The 14,096-nt window shown below is 46.5% G+C and overlaps 1 protein-coding gene across 7 annotated transcripts in view; it reads left to right on the plus strand.

Moving 5' to 3' along the window:
• The window catches only part of Gfra1 (GDNF family receptor alpha 1), a 226,429-nt gene that overhangs the window by 57,677 nt on the left and 154,656 nt on the right, over window positions 1–14,096 (plus strand). For 5 of the 7 annotated variants that reach the window (XM_032892238.1, XM_032892239.1, XM_032892237.1 and 2 more), the window contains one exon: window positions 5,893–5,907. The exons of the other annotated variants lie outside the window; for them this stretch is intronic. In XM_032892238.1, coding sequence (XP_032748129.1) covers window positions 5,893–5,907 — 15 coding nt within the window. The remainder of the gene's footprint in view (window positions 1–5,892; window positions 5,908–14,096) is intronic. 7 annotated transcript variants of the gene reach the window in all.

The following is a 14,096-nucleotide window of genomic DNA, read 5'->3' on the forward strand; positions in this document are numbered from 1 at the left end:
CTGAATGTGATTTCGGTTAATGGCAACTGTGACTTCTTTCAAGGGAGCAGTGTTCACTCCAGCGGTTCTCCAGATCCCTTCCCTGGCCCTGGTTAGTTGGGTGTAAGTAAAATTTATAGTGCTTTACGGTAAAAGCCCTGGACGCGAAAAAGGATTTTTCTCTCAGTAGCTCAATCCACAGGAGCACTCGTAAGACAGCTGTCTCCCCAGGTGAGACTTCTTAAATGGGAGTTAAGTGCATCGCATTTTCAAGAAACTAAACTGCCCTCATCTATAATTTAACCTGGGAAAGAAAGAAGAGTAGAGAGATGAGTGTGATTCCATTGTTTGAGAAGTAGTAACTACCCCTCCCCCAGAAGTCATGCACACTCCCTCTGTGGGGCAGATCTTGAGCGCAGTGGTGTGTGGGCTAAGCGTGATAGTGTAACAATGGTGAGGTTTCTCTACCTGTAGTCAGGGGCTGCGGACTCAAATAGTAAATTATTCCTAGCAGACGGAATGGGCAGTAAGACCCTCCATCTACTTCTCCTCATAAAACAGAGCAATAGGTAAATAAAGGACAGACGACTCACTTAACCCACGTGGCTCTGTGCGCCGCTAATTATTAACCCAGGCCCAGGACAGGGGTTCACCCAGAGTGTAGTTAAATCATTTTTAATAGAGGTAAACACTAGCTGTGTGGGTGAGCAGTACTCAAGAAAATTTCTCATCAGCCACGTTCAGGAATCACCCAGCCTAATTGCCATAACTTATTAATAATAATAATAAATAATCTAGTCTTTTTATGGCCTGGGTCTCTGAGGACTCCATGCATTACAGAGCTGGGCAGGGGGGGGCGGGGGTGGAAGTTGAATCCCTCCATAGCGGTGGGGGAGGGGCACACGTCCTTGGTCTTCCATCAGGTTAAGAAAGGCAGATCTGGACTCCCTCCTTCTTGCTTCCTTCCCACAAATGAATGGCCAGCTCACACATGGCCTTTCATCTGTCTCCAGGACTAGAAGGGCTCCAGGGGCTGGAGGGCGGGTGGGGGAGCCGGGGGTGAGGGGCTGGGGAACAGGCTTTCTTTGTTCACGTGAGTCTGAGCAAAGCTTTGTCTGAAGGAGTTGGTTTCCTCTGCATCACCGTCCCTGGTGTCCTTTGGGCTCAACCTAATTGTGGCCGGGGTGGTGGTCACTGGTAACTCCCCGTTCTGGATTTATGTGATTCTGAGTCCTGAGAGGGTAGAAAATGCCACAGTGTCTTACCCTCAGTGTGACTTTCAGTGGCTTAAATATCTCAGTGAACTTCACCTTCCCAGTGGCATGGAAGTGGTTTTTAGAATCTGTGGCAAGGAAATGAGAGGTCAGAGGGGGCATCTCCTGAATAATTCTCCGTGGTTGGCTAGACCAAAACCGTGACCCCCTGTACTCCCGTTCTTCGCGCTTTGATCTTTAGAAGTGGCAAAGCTGATGGCTGTGGAGATAGAGGCTGTGTTCACAAATGCTAGAGCACAGGGAGGTGCGGTACGGTGAGCCTTGGGGGCCAGTATCTTGTAACACCCATTGACCTGGGGAAAGTGTGTGTGTGTGTGTGTGTGTGTGTGTGTGTGTGTGTTGGAGTGTGACATGTAGCTGAACCACGTAGACATGGTCAGCTCCCCCTCCCCTTCCTCCTTCCCTTCCACTGCCCATCTACACACCATTCTAGCATGAGCTTGGTGGCCCTTTTCATCTGGTAACGTGAAATTTTGACTCGCCAGCCAGCCATTATTCCAGGGAATGCAAAGTAGATGCTGCTAAGAATGGGGTGACTTGGGGTTGGGGATTTAGCTCAGTGGTAGAGCGCTTGCCTAGCAAGTGCAAGGCCCTGGGTTCGGTCCCCAGCTCCGAAAAAAAGAAAAAAAAAGAATGGGGTGACTTGTGCCACAGATCCCTACCACCACCCCCAAGACACGAATCTAGAGTGTAAATTTCATGCTGGTGCCTGTGTAGAATTTGTACTAGAGTCTGTACACGTGGGTAAAATGTGAGCATGGAAGAACTCCTGGAAAAGCTAAGATAGTCACGGGAACGTCAGGAGGCTTTGGGAATGGCAGGCCTGAGTAGCATCTGTGCACATTTGTCTGCAAAGATGCGAAGCACACAGTAGGACTGCAAGGACGCAAAGCACACAGTAGGACTGCAAGGACGCGAAGCACACAGTAGGACTGCAAAGACGCGAAGCACACAGTAGGACGGGAAGGAGCAAGGCCAAGAAATCAGCCCCGAGTTCCCTTCCCCGCAACCTGCTGGTGTTGTCCAGTGACTCAAATGAATTCTGAGTTTCAAAGGAAATGCTCCTTGTCCAGATCATGGAGAGGAGGGTTGAGGATTCAGGACGGATGTCGAGACTGCTTCTGCATTTAAGGGATTAATCTCATTTCCCCGATGTTTTCAAGGTTGAAGGTTTCTGTCTGTATTCATTAAAGGGGGATGATAAATGTCCGATTTGTCCTTTGTTAATAATCATGATAAGCATTTGAACTTTATTAAGGTGAAATGAGCCTCATATAGCCCTGGCTCAGTCTTGAGGTCCATGTCTGACCTTAGGGAAGATTCTCCATTGATCCTAGACTCAGTTTCCTTATGTCGTACATTAAGGGAGTGGTAAGACAGAGGCACCGTCCTTTGCTTCTCTCTCAGTGCTAACACAGTGTCCAGCAGCCGGGACGTAGGTAGGAGTTTAAGGTCCATTGCTCCTATCCCTGGGAGCTCACAGTCTACAGAAATAACTAATTATAATCCGACTTCTAATTGCGACATGCCTGGATTGCTCTAGGAACACAGGTGGAAATGGCGAGTTCCCTCTCTGTGGGGACGTAGTTCACAGTGCCTGTGACACTTGAAGGATGAGTAGGAGGGCTCTGTCAGGAGTAGAAGCTGGTCAGAGACTTTAAGGTGGTGAGGTCCAGGATGCAATCACATGTATTGTGGTAGATTAAAGAGGCCACCTACAGCCTTTTCCCCAGTCCCCGGGTAGCGGCATCTCACCGCTGGGCCAGCTTTTGTACAGAAGGTGAATTGCCAAGGCTCGAGGATACTGCACAGCATACACAGAAGAGGTCTGGTCTGCAGGTTCTCAAGTCCCTGACAGAGATGCCACAGTGTGTGTTTATAATCTACAAACGCTGTGCTGTATACTTTAAATCACCTTCAGATTGCTTCTAAAATCTAACGCAATGAGTGCCGTGTAGACAGCTATGATAATATGTTACTCAGGACACAATAACAACAACACATGGCTGTCCATCTTTAACACATTTAAAAAAAAAAACACTCACACACATCTTCGTTCTTGGTTGGGTAGGTAATGAGGAAGATTTCTCTTAAGAACGGGGGATGGACAGATAAAGCAGAGCAGAGTCAGGGAAGTGGTGGGATTGGCTGTTCAGAATCGTGTGGCTTTCCTCAGAAGCAGGGGGGTGAAATTTTTAAGTATTTCTCATCCAAGCCAGAGTGACTGGCTTGGTTTGCCTGTGAGAGCATGTGTGTTTTGTGCCAGGCTGCTCTCGAAGGGGACATGTACAGAAGAGGAGGGCTTGACAGGGGTAGGAGAGAGAGTAATAGACTGCACTACATATGTGTGTGAAACTGTCAAGAAAAGGTTTAATTAATAAAATCGGGGGCTGTGTCCGAGTGGAATGAAATCTGCAACTTCAAGACTTCTGACCTGTTGATGTGGCAGACAAATGACTGCACCATTCAGGGCCCTTGGCTCTTCCTGATCCCATGGGCGCTGGTGGTTCATGTGTCAGTGCTGTAAAGTTGATCCTGATTGTGTAGTTCTTACTTGTTTTTTAAGTGACAATAAGGTTAGTTTTAAACAGGGATTATGGATATAAGGGGTGCTTATTGCTAAAGATTAAAATAATATATAAAAATCTCCTGTAAGATTAAACCCAAGTTCCATCTACCAAAGAAAAGCAATCTTTGTGGTCATTGTTGAAACCACCTTCCCCGACTCAAAGATGTATTTATCTTTTTGTGTGGGAGTGCACTGTTGCTCTCCTCAGACATACAAGAGGGCATCAGATCCCATTACAGATGGTTGTGAGCCACCATGTGGTTGCTGGGAATTGAACTCAGGAACTCTGTCAGTGCTCTTAACCGTTTGAGCCAGCCCCCAGCAAACCTCTGTTAATGCAGCCATAAACATGCATGTGCCCATAGGCACATAAATGTCCTTGGGGGTTATGTGCTCCACCTAGATGTCTAATGTTTTCAGTGAAGGTCAGTTAAAGTCTATAACCATTTAGTGTGTGGGAGTGGGGGGACACAGGTATGCTGTGGTGTCTGTGTAGACTATCTAAATAGTCTTTTCTTTCCTTTCTCCTTCACACAGATTCCAGGGCTCAAACTTGGGTTCTCAGGTTTACATGATGGGAGCTTTACCTGATCCATCTCTGCACTCCTCCTTAGTCATTAAAGTTCACTGCACAGCAAGTCGTGCACACACACATTACATTGGTTCCCTGGCAACTGTTGGCAGTATCCTATGGTTTCCCACTGTAAATAATACTTTGATGAGCTTCTCTTTTAGACCCCTTTTAGGAGGTATTTTGTTGGATTAAAGTCCTAAAGTTGTTGGTCAAGGACTGCAGATTGGATATTTCCATACATGCTGTCAGACTATCTTCTGGAAGCTTCTTTTCATAGCCCTGCAGACAGAGCAGGTGCTCTTAGCTCCCATCTGGGTGGTCCTGGGTCACTGTTCCCTCTGTATCTCGAAGATACCAAATGAAACACCGTGATCACTTAAGAAACTTCAGTGATGATTGGGAGGCTAAGATCCCTTGTACATGGAAGATTTTAAAATAAATGCTTTCTACATGTAGCTGTGGCCACTGAAAGATGTAGAGGAAAACAATTATCTTGATTCCTGATTGCTAAACACTGAAAATGCGACCAACATCAGAATGGAAAGATAAACGCTAGCATAATCACAGGGTGGAATTCTCTGTAGCCATGAAAATGGCTGCCGTACTGTGGGTCCCATCTGCACTGTTGAGCAGAGAGGACAGTTAGAAAAACAGAGCCTTACTGTCCGCGTCCACTAGGTCAAAGTACACTTGGGGTTGGAAGTGCTGTTGGGCAGACCCTGGAGACAGGGTGGGTTTTTGGTTGGTTGTTTTTGTTCTTCTGTGGCTACTAGTAACAAAGTATTCGTCACATAACAGTCCCCCAGGTGTTTGTTGAAAAAGATACATGATTTTTTTTTATCTTTCTAGCAGACTTAGTGTTCACCTTGAAGACATGGTGTGCTTATTAGTCATGGGTTATAATGTGGGGAATGTGTGTGAGCTTTGCTTGTGTGGTAACTAGGATCCTTAATTTCACAGACGTTTTAAGTTTATGCTTTCGTGAAATACTGTTGTCTTTGGTCAGTCAGATAGCTTTTCAGAGCTTGATGACTTCAGGATCACACAGGTTTGGGTTCAGTCCTGAGCCCCTGCCGTATTAGCCTTGTGGAAACTCAGTTTCTCTATAAAATAAGAATGATACAGAGCCTGTTTCATAAGGCCATTGCAGTTGTGACATTATACATCCCAGCAAACACCTTTGTCCTGTGCGTTACATGCCGACTACTGTCCTATGTCATTAAGAGTCAGGACATGACATATTTAATCTTTACAGCCACAATACCTGTGTTCTGGTTTAGGGGACAGCAAACACAGAGTTTATAAGTATTAGCCATGATTTAGACACCGGTGGTCTCCACCCGTGACCTGAGCTTGGTGTGCAGGGAGTGCTGTGTGGAGAACAGTTAGCAAAGCCAGCATACGTGAACTGATTGCCACACTTCCTTCTTTGCCATCACTAATGTCTTCCTCTCTTTTTCTCCTCCCCTCTCCCGCGTTCCCGTTCTGCTATCAAGATGTTTTCCAGCAAGGTAAGTTTCACCGCTATTGGCTATACCATCTGGGTGGTGGGACTTTGCTTTCTCTGAGGATGTGTCTCTCACAATTAAGGGACCCTATAAGGACAGTAGCCAGAAATGCCATCGGTCTCTCTGGGCTCTGCTTTTTCCTCTGGGGTTGGGTCTGGGAACTAAATATCTGGGGAGGAGGGCAGGGATGCCATGGGACTTGGGAGGAATGGATATTTATGGAGACAGTTGTCCTGAATCAGAGGCAGCTCCTGCTTTCAGAGTCTCTGTCAACCTGTCCCAGTGGAGATGCCTTTGCTGAGCAAACATGTAGTCATGGAGGTGTGGCAAGAGCAGGCTAGTTTTGCCACTTGGTGCCCTCCAGCCTAGCCATACCTCTCTATCTGACTGTATTACTGACAGAGTCAGAAAACAGTGAGTGGTGTCCTCTGTTTTATAACCCAAGGTCTCATGCTCTGGTGAGCAGAGAACCAAGTGTTTCTTCACTGGTGTGTCTGATTGGCATGTCCTCGTCATGCATTGCTGAAACCCATGGGTTTTCATACCGGTGTCACTGGCCAGGTTGTGGTCCTCACTTGTGCACAGCCACATAGCTCTTTGAAACAGAAGGGAACTCTGGGGTCATGACCTGACTAGAACCTTCTGGATGCTCATCATAGGAGAATTGCCTTTCAGTTAAGTTTGGGTAATAGTGGGGCAGGCATTAGTTGTTTTTATTCAAGCTGGGAAATATGTCCACTGTATCTTTCTGGAACTCAAAGCTGGTTTACAGTAAACATTTAAAAATACGCCCAGGCATTCCATAAATAGCTTCCGAATATTCTTAAAGAGTCGGCGCGTTTTCCCAAACTGCTATTGCACCCCAAACACGAAGCTCATGTTACAGAGAGTACCTGCTCTCTGATAGAAGCCAGGTTGTGGGTAACGAGGAGGGTTCCATTGTGTTGTCTTTTAAGAGTCTGGAGTCGTAGACCTACTTTCATAAATAATTCATAAAATTTCAACAAGCTATAAGCAATAAGTTCCATTTGACTAGAGACTAAGAGATGGGCAGAATTGAAAAGGTGTCATGGCTGTCGGCGTAATGAGAGCACTGCGGTTGGCCGGTGCCCATTGCCGCAGTGGCTTCTCATCCTTGACAAATTGGGGGTTCAGCGAGACAGTGGGGAAGGAGACCCCCATGAATTGCAATATAAACACCACCCACCCGACTCCAAATGATATCTCTCCCCCAGCAACATAAAGTGCTTGAGCCAGGAACATGCATTTCAGGGCTATCGGTGGAGGGGGAAGAGGCGAGCCTCCCATCCGTGTGCCACAGAGAGCCGTCTCGAGCGCTGTAATTGATATGAAGAGTGGCTGACGGAGAGTGGATGTCAAATCTGTGTCCCTTTTTCATCAGTCATGCCATTTGATTGATGGGATTTGCCTGTCAGTTGCAATGATACACACAGTAAAACTTATAATCATCTACAAATCACTGGCCATTGAGACTTAATAGCATCCGAAAGAGAAAGAAGCCTGTGGCCAAGAGTTGCCTACTGCATCATGGGAAGGGGGCCGCAGCGCTCTCTGAAGATATTACGAGGGTCTGCGTCCCTGAAAAACGCTACCCTTTTCTCTACGGCCATCAGTTGCTGATAGCTTCTTGGCTAAGGATGGGACTTCAGGGCCTCTTGCCACCTGTGCTGGGATTTTGGCTGACTTGATCTTGTGCAGATCTTGTGCATGTTGCCATAGCTACTTTGAGCTCTCTGGACAGGTACACTGTCCTGCAACTACCTACCCTTTCCCTGCAGGAGTCTACCTCTGCATCTTTACATCTTTCTGCCCTGTTTTTCACAATTGTCCCTGAGTTTTAGGGCAAGAGGATGTGCAACAGTCGTCCCGTTTGGAGCGGAATATCCCACAGTCTTTTATTCTCTGCTGATTTACCAGTTGTGACGCTCTAGCCACGCCTGAGTAGATAAGATGGTCCCACGCATACAGTGTGCACACAGGCAGCAGTAAGTGTGCTTAGTGGGAGTTGGGGGAGAGGTCAGGAGAGAAGAGTGGGAGTGAGAAACAGGAGAGAAGCTTGAGGGGAGGGAGTGGGGGGTTAGATTTGATGAAAACATCAGCTGAGTATATGAAATTCTCAATAAAAATTTCACTTCCAAAAGTATTTACCAGATTTGATATACCCAATTTCTATTTATTGATTTTTAATATTTCCCAGCTTTCATGAAGTTTATAAATTGTTATCCATATTTTATGTAGTGAATGATTTTTTTCACCCCCAAGCACCAGAGCTTTGAAAGCATTTGTTGTTGAGGTACTACAATTTATAAATCACTTTTATATTGAACACACACATGAAAGATACTGGCAATTTAATTACTGTTAATTATTCACAGACCTTGTTCGTAAAAGACCATTTTTTTTCTAAGACACCCTATAAAGGACATCTAAGAGCTTACACAGCTGATACCTACCCTGTCCCCGTGCCTTCGTTTCTGGTCACTCAGTGTTCCAGATGATGTTGACAGACACAGGCAACCAAGCCAAGGCATTCTGCATCCTTTACACAGACTCAGGAGACGTGATCGCTACCACCGGAAATCCCCAGGGGACCTAAGTTGTGGTAGAAACAAACAGCAGGGATCTAGTGTTTGCAAGTGAGTGGGTGCCACTGTGGTCATTTTCTGCAACCCATTTCAGGGTGGCCACCAACAGTGGCTCTACCTTCCTGAACGCATCCTGTGGCTTGGACTGGGTGCAGGGCTAAGTGTGGGGCTGGGCACCAGGTGGAAAAGGCATTGATTTACAGGTGTGCCTTGTCAGCAGCGGGAGAGCCTGTCTGCCAGCAGCCTGGCTAGGTGTTTGTGCTGCGTGCACTCTGGCAGCATGCACGCGGTTGACAACCTCAGACCTTCTCGGAGGAAGCACACGTTATTTCCTCTGGATGGCATTATCTTTATTTCACTACAGATCAGTCTTGTCACAGTAGGTGACGACGTGGCAGCTCCTCCTGGGCTTTTCAGGGCTGTGTGTGTGGTGTGGTATATGTTTGCGGGCATGGCTTTCTCTCTCCATCCCGTGGCTTTGGTACTCTCTTCTGGAAATGCTACTTGCCTCAGCCACAACTGAAGATGGTCAAGGGTCAGTGCACCCACAGTGGAACCTTTTCCAAACAAAGAGCCCAGGCCATGGAGCCACGTTTCCTGTTGTTCACAGAGCCCCTGAGACACTGGTTCTCACTCTGTGGTTCTTCAAGCATGTACTGAGACAATGTGTATAGAGCACATGTCTCCACTTAGAGCTCTTTCACAGCAACCCTCTGATGATGGTGAACAGGCCTACACACACACACACACACACACACAGAGAGAGAGAGAGAGAGAGAGAGAGAGAGAGAGAGAGAGAGAGAGAGAGAGAGAGAGACCTAGAGAGACCTGCATGGCTCATTTGAAGCTGCTGAAGCACTGTTTAAAATGCACTCATCCATCGATGTAACTCTGATTCCAAAATCAAACAGAAACTCAGTGAGCACCTTCAAGATCAGAACACTGTCACTCCGTGGGGCGTTTGTAAACACACACCGGCACAGTAGCTAGATGTAGCGGTTGAGTTGATTCTCTTTGTAACAAAGTTCTTGCATGACCTGAGACCGAGGTCTGCTCTGTTTTCTGCCCACAGCTAGTCTGTTGCTTAGGGAGAGATACGTCCTCTGCCATTTCTTCTGTAGCTGGGAATAGGTGTTGGGTACCTTGTTGGGCTTGATGAACCAGGAGTGCACGAGACAGCAACAGTTCTTCTTCATGGATCTCACAGCCGGGCATGCAGGATAGTTGGTAGCCTAGGAAGCACAGAAATAAAACAACTTAGAGTGTGTCTAGTGACAGAATCATTCCAGGGTGATGTTCTAGTGCCTGAGAGGGAAGCTTCACGTGGTATGGCCAGGGGAAGACCAGAATGGCTTTCGGTGTTCTGGGCTCCGGGGAAGCGGGCATGGCTGTGGGTGGTGAGTGGCGAGAACTGCATAGAACAAACCGGGAGAATGGGGCTGAGTGGGGTCTGCAGCTCAGGCGAAGGAAGCCGGAGGAGCTTTTCAGTAGAAGAGCTTTATTTACATCTAAAAACAGCCCCTTTGGCTGTGAGCAAATAGGTGCAGAGGTGCAGTATGGGAAGTGGGGCTGGAGGTGGCTGCCCAGTGGGCTCAGGCCCTTCTCTCATCCTCTGGTGAGTCTCTGCTCTCCTAGGCTGGGGAACCAGCAGTCTGTCCAAGTTAGGAAGCCACCTTTCTCCAAAGCACATGCTTAAACATGCGTGTGTGTGTATGCGTGTGTGTGTATGTGTGTGTATGTATACACGTGTGTGTATGCATGTGTGTGTATGTATACACGTGTGTGTATGCATGTGTGTGTATGTGTGTGTGTATGTATACACGTGTGTGTGTGTGTGTGTGTGTGTGTGTGTGTGTGTGTATTACTTGTATGTCGTGAAGTCCGTAAATGCTTTTCCTCTGAAACATAAACAAAGTTACATCTGGCTCTAGGTATCTGTCCTCAGACAACCACAGGTGGAAAATGTGGCTTGCAGATACTAAGCATGGGACAGTTCATTTCTCTCCTCATTTGCCCTTTGTGCATGAATGTTCACCTTAAATAAGGTCTTAAGCATGTGCAGGTTTAGAGTTCTAGACCAACCAACAGATTCCAGGTCATGACTACATAGGAGATTAAAACCGGTCTGGAGGGATGGTTCAGCAGTTAAGAGTATGTATGGCTTTTTCAGAAGACCTAAGTTCGATTCCCCAAATCTACCTTAGTAGCTTACAACTGCCTCTAATTTAGGCTCCAGGAGATCTGGCACCTCCTTCTGGCTTCCTGAGAAACCTGCACTCATGTGCATGTAACCACACACATACACATCACTAAAAGAAAAATTAAAAAATAATACATACACACATAACACACATACATACACATGCATACACCCATACATATATATGCACATACACATATAAGCATACATGTGCACATATGCAAATAGACACATGTATATACACACATATACAACATGCACACATACACACAGATACATATGTGTGCACACATATATGTGTATATATATACGCATGTGCATATAATGCACACATGCAAACATATATATACACACATGTATATATTTATGTAAACTTTGAGTTTGAGCAAAACTAAAGTAATCAATTCTAAGGTACCCTGGGCCCCTGGCATATGGGAAGAGAAATTGTTCACTGATGTCACTGTGGCCTCATGGACCCTCGCGCCTGTTTGACACAATTCTTTAGTTCTGCAGATCAGCTAGGAACCATGAGAGAATCTGGATTCCTCTGGACAGAAGTTTTTCCAGGGAAGCCGGAGCTCTGAGGCTGTATACAGCACTCCAGTTGTTAAGCTTTTATATAAAGCTTAAACAAACTAGAACCTGTTTGTGCCAGGAAGGCCTCTGCTCTCCACGGGTGGCTGATGCTCTGGGGAACTCGGCTTTGTTCAGGGTGGACTTACTTTCCTGTGTTGGGACAGTTGTGTAGCCCCACGACCTTGGCTTTTCCTCATTTGTAAAGTTTGAGGATTGGCGGAGGCCACCTGCTGCCTCCCTGCTCCCATCGGTGGAGTTGAGTCTGAGCATAGCTTTCTAAGGGTTTCAGCCGCTGTCGGCAGAGCCTGGGTGGGCACTAAGAATTAAGGTTAGAGAAGTGGCTTCAGAACTGTAGCACAGCCACTTTGAGACACCAGCTCTTCCCCAGCAGATGAATCCTGGGATCCGCGACGGATAGCAATGCTTTTATTAATTTGAAGAGAACAATAAATCATAGCTTGGTCTCTGGCAGCTACGCCAAGCATGTTAATTGTTGGGGTGGGCTTGTGGTGACAGGAGACCACAGTCATTTATAATAAGCCCAACTTGAGCTCCTCTGGGTATTTAGAACTTACTGGTCTAACTCCTGTGGCCGGATCTTCGGTTTTCCCCAGCCACTTCAGAAAACCCATTATTACGAGGGAAGCTTTGGCCCCTTAACCCTGAATTATGGCTCCTCTGATAGCATCTTACATTATGAAATACTGTCTTCTTCATGAGTGTGGGACTTGGGGTGGATGCATTAAATCCGTTGTTATCATTTTTAGGCAGATGTGCTAAGTTTCTATCCATGATTGTTGATTTGTAAGTGGAGGGCGAGGATACATTAACGCTGTGGCAGAAGCGTCTGGTTCCCGGCCACACTGTCCTTTATGTTAATGCTCACTGTGGAGGCAGGCAGGCCATTTCCTCATTCTGCCCAGAATTAATAGAATATGCTGTGCCATGTAGGAAATGCATCTATCTTCCCAGCACAAGTGGATAACATTAGCGTTTAATTTTTACATAGATTCAGCGTGTGTGTGTGTGTGTGTGTGTGTGTGTGTGTGTAACCAGAAGCATGTGTAAATGCTCACATTCTCTATGACACTTTATCACGCTCCATGTGGGATACCCAGGATGGCCTGCTCCCTGCTGGGTGACTTTATTCTAGGTCTCTCCTGTCAATGCATTTGTCCCATGTCCGCTCTAGTAGGAGAGTATGGTTTGGGATGGGGTTGTAGTCTTTCCCCCTCCCCCTACCCTGTGCTTCAAAATTTCCAAATTTGTAAAGGTGAAAGCTTTGATTCCTCCATGCATAGTACTAAAACCTGTCCTTTCCAGGTTTTACTGAAGAGTTGGGTGTCAGCCCTTGGGAGTCTGAGGCAGGAGTAGCACAGAGTTTTCTTGTCATGGACATTATGATAAGACCTTGTCTTAGAAGAAGCTGTGGGGTTACTGTTAATTCTGGTGTTGGTTGAATTTTGTATTCCAAGCATTGCCCTGGGCCCTCAGCTCATGTCCTCTTTGTCGACTCACTCATAAATGTCCGGAAGTGGTTATAGTTGGTAATCCGATCTTACGGGAGAAATCAGAGTAGGGTGGGATTGGAGTTGTGTAACTAGTGAATGGTAGAGTCGGGTCTGTCTCTTTAGTTGATCTCCTATACGGAAAAACCTGAGCCGTACAAACAGGAAAACAGCACAGAGTGTGCTGGTGGGCTCTGTGCTTGGTTCCCCTGTAATTATGGGTGGTGATGGAGGGTGGGCAGGTCTTGGAGCTGCTCTCATGTGGCTGAGAGTAGAGTCCACTCATGACGGGACTTGAGAGTCTGTCTGTTCTTTTCTCTGTGAGGACATAGTGAGGACATAGTGAGGACTAGAAGCAGGGTACACGTCAGACCTTGTCCTCAACAAATGCCAAGGCTGCTGCCACCCTCACTTGACTACCCATCTACTAATGCCACCACCCTGGGGATTGTTGCAACCTGGGGGGTTTAAGGGATCAAACGTTGAGACCAGGGCAGACCTTTTCTCAGTCTCCTTGTTTACAGATGACACGATCGTCCTGAGGAACAGTCCTCACCTTGATGACACGGCACTGCTTGGCTGGTTGCTGTTAGTCACGGTGGTATGTGATGTCACCTGCTCTGTGTGTGACATGCGGTGGAACTGTAGAGGTGGGAGGACGGTTTGTGGGAGACGATCCTCAGGTCCTCAGGGTGGGTGTCAGGTGCCCTTACCCAAAAGCCATCTTTCCGGCCCTGTTTTCCATGATTATACTGGAGCTGTGTGTGTTAGCAAGGAATAAAACTGACGCCACGTGACCTTGGCATGTGACCTTTCCGCCCCTTCATGTGAAGGATACATACCGTCCCCATAGAGGGGACTGATGATGATTGACACAGATCTCGATCACTCGACTGGAATGGCATTTGTCACATTCGTCACCTGTGAAGTTACTCTTCTCATTCCTGCTGTCCCCCTAGAAGGAGCCTACACGAAGCCCAGGTCAGGAGTGAAGCCTTAATTCCCTCATGGATCTGCACGGATTGTCTTGCACTTGCGATCTCCCTGTATTTAATACTCCACTCGCTAATTTGTGTATATTTGCTGAAATGTATTAAGTGCTCATAATAATTTATAATACCAATTAATATGAACTCATGGGTATTTATTTTATACTCTGTCTTATCGCTACACTATTAATTTCCTTGCTCAATTTGCTTCAGTTTGGGGCACTGGAAACCCCTTGATATATTAATAATCAAGAATACATATATATGTATGAATGTATGTGTATATATACATATATTTGCATTTCTATACTGT

This window comes from Rattus rattus, chromosome 2 (assembly GCF_011064425.1).
Source record: "Rattus rattus isolate New Zealand chromosome 2, Rrattus_CSIRO_v1, whole genome shotgun sequence".
NCBI classification, from domain to species: Eukaryota; Metazoa; Chordata; class Mammalia; order Rodentia; family Muridae; genus Rattus; species Rattus rattus.